The sequence below is a fragment of the Oncorhynchus keta genome, chromosome 3, assembly GCF_023373465.1.
Source record: "Oncorhynchus keta strain PuntledgeMale-10-30-2019 chromosome 3, Oket_V2, whole genome shotgun sequence".
Classification (NCBI taxonomy): Eukaryota; Metazoa; Chordata; class Actinopteri; order Salmoniformes; family Salmonidae; genus Oncorhynchus; species Oncorhynchus keta.
Window position 1 is genome coordinate 18,492,152 of NC_068423.1, and position 7,026 is coordinate 18,499,177.

A 7,026-nucleotide genomic window follows, 5' to 3' on the forward strand; every position below is an offset into this window, starting at 1 on the left:
CGCTTATCGCATCTTCTCTCTGGGTGAAATGGACAAAGGCATAGTCTCTGATCTTCTTCACTCTCTCTACAGCACCTGTAGATCATCAGCATACATCTGCTTACTAACCCCATCATAACACAGTCACATACGGAAATTCGTTGTTGACCCCAAACGGGACCCACTATCCGACTGAGCTGTAATTGAACCTGCCTGGTTTGATACTGTTGAACTCCTTCTCGATGGTCTCTTCTGTAGTGGCCAGCATTAAGTTCCTCACATAGAGAATCTTCACCGTTGCCATGGTGTCCTCGTCCACTTCCACTTCAGGCTCCGCCCAGTCCACGGCGATGGCGTGCCCCCACAGCAGGATCCTCCCTGGGGAAGGAGATCAGGAAGTTCAACACTTCAGCCAATTAGCCCACCCAGAGTAATAAGGTACACGCTTCTTTTCAAAGCCTCAGTCATCATGGTTCAGTATGATTTACTGTGTCCTTCCATAGGGTTATGCTACAACGGTGTTGTTTCTTGACTGACTGGGATTCTCAGTACTATGACTTTTAATAGTATATAATATGGGTTTAGCACCTGGCAGTAGTTTCCTCCTGGCCATGGCTGCAGCGCGGTGACTGTCATACTCCACAAAGGCGAAGCCCCTGTTCTTGGTCTTGTCCGCAGCACTGGGGTAAACAATCACCTCCAACACCCCATCTGTTACTTTCTTCATCTCCATCAGGATCTCCTCTCTCTTCTTGGATTTGGGGATGCCCCCCACAAACAGACGACAGTTGTCCACACTGGCACACACTCCCAGGAGCCTTCCGTTCCTGGAGAATAAACAGATTGGATTGAATGGAAAGATTGATAGATGTTTTGTCAACAATGCACACAATGAAACCCAATATTGTTACTGTCGGGTGAGTGTTGGTAGTCCTGCATTCAGTTTTCCATGATTCGTGCGTATGTTTGTGCTGGCTAACCATTAGGCTACACAGGGCTTTTCCCCCATTTCATTCCATTGTGTCATGTGATTGCTTACCTGATTTCATAGTTATTGAGCTGTTTCATGGCGGTCTTGGCTTCATTTTTGTTGTAAAAGGTAACGAAGGCATATCCTCTATTATTGCCGTTGAAGTCCATCATCATCCGAACCTCAAAGATTTTCCCAAACTGTGAATTGAAAGGGGATGCGTTTGAAAACCAAGGACACACAATAGGTTAGACTTTGGGAACTGATTTAACTGGCAAACCTATCTTACTTTCTCACAGTGGGGGACCAGCTCATCCTCAAAGAGGTCTCTTGGCAGCTTCCCCACAAAGATCTCACTGCCCCTCTCTGGGGGAGGGCCTTTCCAGCCTGGAGGGGGCCCGCCGTACCTCCTCTGACCATTCTCCTGTAGACACAACGGACTGATGGTGAGTAACCAGGGTTTGTTAGGAGTACAGGGTTTGAAAGGAGTACAGGGTTTGTAAGGAGTACAGGGTTTGTAAGGAGTACAGGGTTTGTTAGGAGTACAGGGTTTGAAAGGAGTACAGGGTTTGTAAGGAGATCCACCTGAAATGTCCTTTGTAACGCAGGTTTCATTCCGAATGAGAGATTTGAGCATTCATATAGAAATCTCCCAGAAATCCTTGTTATCTTTGATGACCTTGTAGTTATGCACAAATTGCCCAGACAATCCCCAAAACAATGCAATACGAGCTGTAGAATCTCCAACCAAATGAATTTGACATGGACTAGACTTCGGCAGTAAGACAGAGGGATCCAGTCATTTGTGTCTTTCACCAGAGGGTGGCGCCCCATTATCAATAATTGTAATGAAGGCCAAGGGAAAGAGCTCACTGGCACGTGAATAGCTTTGAAACTGATGGAGAGACCTCTGATTTTATCAGAGCTCCACTTCTCCACAGTACACATAAACTCCATTAGGAAGGATGACTTGTGTGGAGGCCTTATGATAACACTCATAGATTTGGTCATATATTAGGTGAAAGCCCTACATGCTTTGGATATGGCTCCTACCTGCAGCAATTGGTATCCCGTGCGCTGAATGAGTGCACGCAGCGCGGCCTCTTTCTGCATGCCCGTCAGTCCATCCCCAGATTTTTGATTAGATTCCATTGTGAGCGATTGTCAGCAGTAAATCAGAGAAATTAGGGGTGCTCACTGAAATCAAATCACAGTTCAGAACACATCAGAGAGAACATCCTAAACAACCCATAACTAGACCTCAATGTGTCATCAAATCACACTGTAGCCTTCTTTTGCTATTATTTGAACTTTTTAGGCATAAACTCTTAAACTGTTTCAGAACTTCAGTACTCTATCACGCATGAATCTACATATAGTAAATCAAATGCGCTATGTATTGTAAGTTCCTTTTGAGACTCATTTGGTCTCAAAAACCTTTACAGAATGATCAGGTATGATTTTGACTGAATGGCGCCCCCAGCAGGTACTCAGCTGTTATGCACCATCTTATGATGACGTAGAGAGAAGCGTATTTCATTCAGTTCCAGGTCAAAGACAGCTCTGTAATTATTAACGCAACTCAGCTCAAACAGCAGACAACCACTGAGGCCCCTTTCTCTCAATCTATTCCACCCACCACCACCATACACATCTTCCCCACACTCTCCCACTCATGTACTGTGACATACAGGAAGTCCTTAAGCAACATCTTTGAATAAGGGCCCCTTAATCAATCCTTTGATTCTCAATGGCCAATCACATGACACAGAAAGACGCCCAACGCTCCCGAACTATAGTCCACTTCAAGATAATCTCTTTAGTTGGTGAGAGGTTGATTAAATCAGTAGGAAGATACAGTAAACAGGTCACTCTGAGTGTTGCAAGAATTTCCATCCTGATTGAGAGGCCTCTCTTTGTTTCTTCCCACACATATGGATCAAAGAGAAAGAGAGAGGTCCTACTGGTGATGACAAGGCTCCACTCCTCCAGATCAGAGGGATGGGGAACGAGGGAGAGAGAGGGGGTCACAGGGTACGTGACGGCCACACAAACCATCTTCAAATGGTCTCAAGTGCCAATTATGTCATACACACACCTTCTTCCCCGAAATATAGTCAAACCAATTTCTCCTTCAAGACAATGAATTCTCCCAACACACACAAGCTGGCTTTGTTTTCACTGTTCACTCTCATCGACGGCTCCCCGGAAGACTTTGTTGAAAATGTCAAGACGCCAGGCAATATAAATAAATACTGGAGTTGACCTGCTCTCAGGTCGAGCCCCATCGGTTACCACAGTCAAGCCAGAGAGGGCATGGTTTCTCACTCTTATTTAAGATTTCAGATTGATTTCACAATATCATCAGTAACAATACTGGGACCCAGGTCGCGTATTTTAATCTGTGAATTCAATATTAGCTGCCATTATGATACTCTCCAGGCCTGTGTCTAGAGAGATTAGATATTTCAGCATCATTCACTTGCAGAACATTGGCGTAGGCAGCCAACCATGGCAACAGCACTATTCCCTGACCAAGAAAAACACTAAATTCATCTCTACAGTCAAAGACAAGGTATTCGAGGTTCCATTGCCACTTTGAGCCTAGGCTAACACCTGGGGAGGGAAACGGTCTTTAGGTTCTATTTCTGTTCTGGGTGGCTTGGAGAGAAGATGTCATTATGAGGCTCTAGGCCTTGAGTGGATGTACTACTACTACAGGACTCCATTACTCAATTCAATTCAACTCAACTCAATTAATTTCATTTCAAGGGGCTTTATTGGCATGGGTAACATATGTTAACATTGCCAAGCAAGTGAAGTAGATAACATACAAAAGTTAAATAAATAATACCCTCTCAATTCAATTTAAGGTCTTTACTGGCTTTGGAAACATGTTTACATTATCAAAGCAATGTTCACTCTCTCTCTCTCTCTCTCTCTCTCTCTCTCTCTCTCTCTCTGGTCTCTCTCTCTCTCTGGTCTCTCTCTCTCTCGTCTCTCTCTCTCTCTCGTCTCTCTCTCTCTCGTCTCTCTCTCTCTCTCTCGTCTCTCTTTTCTCTCTCTCTCTCTCTCTCTCTCTCTCTCTCTCTCTCTCTCTCTCTCTCTCTGTCTCTCTCTCTCTCTCTCTCTCTCTCTCTGTGTCTCTCTCTCTGTCTCTCTCTCTGGTCTCTCTCTCTCTCTCGTCTCTCTCTCTCTCTCTCTCTCTCTCTCTCTCTCTCTCTCTCTCTCGTCTCTCTCTCTCTCTCTCTCTCTCTCTCTCTCTCTCTCTCTCTCTCTCTCTCTCTCTCTCTGTCTCTCTCTCTGGTCTCTCTCTCTCGTCTCTCTCCCTCTCTCTCTCGTCTCTCTGTGTGTGTGTGTGTGTGTGTGTGTGTGTCTGGGGCTCTCTTCACGATAGCCTGGTTACCGTTTGCGTAAACAAGATAACTAGATGGAGCCTTGTCTGGCAGTGATCAGTAGCTGCTTTTTGGAGTTTTGTTGACTGAAGCTAAATACACACATGGCTGAAATACCACTGTGTTGGCCGTGTTTGCTGCTGGTAAAACAGGTCCAAAAAGATTTAGAATGGAAATCATATAATTTTCATTTAATATTTTGAGTAGTCTCTTCAGTTTACTTGCTTTTATTACTACACTCTTAGAAAAAGGGTTCTGGAAGGGTTCTTCGGCCATCCCCATAGGAGAACCCGATTTGGTTCCAAGTAGAACTCTTTTGGGTTCCATGTAGAACCATCTACATGGAACCCAAAAGGTTTCCACCTAAAACCAAAAAGGGTTCTTCAAAAGATTGTCCTATGGGGATGGCCAAAGATCCCTTTTAGGTTCTAGATACCCCCTTTTCCCCCCTAAGAGTGTACTTTTACCACAGGACTTCAAAGTTCAAAAGGAGCTATGTTTATTGGCATCTGACAAACATACCAAAAATAACTACTGTTAATCAGTTTGACTTATATGAAACTGTAAGCACACTACTGTGAATACTACATGCTGACTATAATAGAATCGACAATTGGCACATACAAATGCTATAAAATGATAAACTAGTGAACAATATGACTATGTCAAACAAGGCTCTTCCCCATCAGACATGTCACACATGTGACGCCTGCAACATCAACACAATTAACAGAAAATGACAACCAACCATCTATATGAAACCTTCTAATCATGTCCCCATCCCTCTAGGTTCTTACCTTGACTGTGTCCTCAGTACCTTACAAGTCACCCAACACAACACTTGACCACAGTTGATCAGTTAGATCAGTCACACGAAAAACATCCCCAGTGAGTTCAATGAGACTCAGCATGCTGGAAGAGAGCAGATCTCCAAAGGGGAGATTTCTTACAAGACTCCAAAGCAGCAGAGACATAACAAGGAAGAGTTAGTGAGCTAAGCTTACCTGAGCAATTTCAGAGATCACCACCTGGAAGACTCAGTCCTTCATTCTAGTGATTTTGAAACGTGTCACTGGGGTGATTCGGTAATTACCTCATATCAAACTCCAAAGGTTCACTGTCCTGGAGCTGCTTTATGAGCCTGCTGGGTTAAACTTTAACCAGCCCTATCTCTCTCTGCCTCTCTGCCTGCAGAGAGAGGAACCTTTTGACCAGGGATAACAAGATCACGGTGCTCTCAGCCAGACACTGCTCTGTTAACTAAACATAGCAATTTACTGTACACTCTCAAGACTTCTACTTTTGAACAATAGTGCATCACCTTAAACTTTTCACTCAAGAATGTGTTTTTCTATGTAAGAAATAGGGCCACAATAACATGGGTGTACTGTAAATGAAATGACCGTGTAGTACTCTGATGACAACAGCTATTTATTCAGTTATTACAAACTGGGTGGTTTGAGCCCTGAATGCTGATTGGCTGACAGCCGTGGTATATTGGCCATATACCACACACCCTCGAGTTTTATTGCTTGTGTCATCCAAAATAATAAGACCAAAGGCATAGTGACCCAGTATCCTCCATTTCTCAGTGATATACCTGAAGGTAAACAAGCCAAAGTGTTTGCTGTTTCGTTTGAGCAGGATATATTTAAAAAAAAAAGATTTATTGTCACATACACGGGACAGATGCAGTGAAATGTGCTGTTTTTACAGTAGTAAAAGAGAAAATGAGCTCAAGAGCACATTGACAGATTTGTTACGTTGTTGGTTCAGGTATTCTAACCAGCAACCTTTCAGTTATTGGCCTAGCGTGCTAACCACTAGGCTACCTGCCACCCTATAATACACTTAGAATACACAGGCAGCCACAGTCTCCCTGCTTGGTACACTTTCACCCTCTCAGGGCTTTCACCAGCTGTTCACATCAGCTGTTCACATTGAACCAGGAACTGCAATGATGCCTCTTACGCTGAGGTGCAATGCCTTAGACTGCTGCACCACTCGGGAGCCCCAATAAGAGGTGTCATGTCACGTAGACCTGGTTTTGGTAAACAATATGTCATTATTAGAGACATATCATTAGTGAGAAACCATATTTAGCTTAAACAAAATAACGTTTTATGAAACATTGGCAGTGCCTTTAATCTAGGTTTTGTGCATAATTGCTTTTGCCAATTTCTTTCCATTGGCAGATGTTTAATTTCCACACAAGTAATTGTTTTGAGTTTCGCAAAGCTGTGGCTCATGCCATTACTGATGCGGGAAAGGCAGTGTTATCCTGTCAACGAGGGAAACACTGGGTGTCACATTGTTTGTCCAGACATCCAGCAGCCTGTCTGACAAGTCTTATTGACTCTCTAGCGCCCCCGTGTGGTTGAACAGATAATCTCATAAGCAATGAGTGGTGGTACCTTTACCGGTAGCTCACTTGAACCAAAAAGTGTGAAAGCTGGCCTGAACGTTTCCTTAGCATTACATAATTAATAATAGCATCTGTATCACGTAATAATGAGGCAGCCTTGCGAGAAATTCTGCTCCGTCTGTACATCCCAGATCCCATCTGTCCTTTTGTGTGTCTGAGGTTTTCAACTTCTGCCATTATTATTCTCGGTTACCTCCCCTGGTGCCATGCTCATTCAAACAGAAAACCACCAGAAGGGCATCCCTGACCTGGCATTG

General features: G+C 43.9%; 1 protein-coding gene across 3 annotated transcripts in view; it reads right to left on the reverse strand.

Moving 5' to 3' along the window:
• LOC118368469 (APOBEC1 complementation factor-like) overlaps nt 1-5,486 on the reverse strand; it is a 23,435-nt gene extending 17,949 nt beyond the window's left edge. For 2 of the 3 annotated variants that reach the window (XM_035752611.2, XM_035752594.2), the window contains exons 1-7: nt 5,349-5,486; nt 2,003-2,146; nt 1,239-1,373; nt 1,019-1,149; nt 568-806; nt 193-357; nt 1-75 (exon numbers count right to left, since the gene is read on the reverse strand). The exon at nt 1-75 is cut by the window's left edge and continues 23 nt beyond it. In XM_035752611.2, the coding sequence (XP_035608504.1) occupies nt 1-75; nt 193-357; nt 568-806; nt 1,019-1,149; nt 1,239-1,373; nt 2,003-2,101 (844 nt within the window). In that variant the 5' untranslated portion in view covers nt 2,102-2,146; nt 5,349-5,486. The remainder of the gene's footprint in view (nt 76-192; nt 358-567; nt 807-1,018; nt 1,150-1,238; nt 1,374-2,002; nt 2,147-5,348) is intronic. The other variant, XM_052491816.1, reaches the window with a different exon arrangement.
• Nucleotides 5,487-7,026: the final 1,540 nt, after the last annotated feature.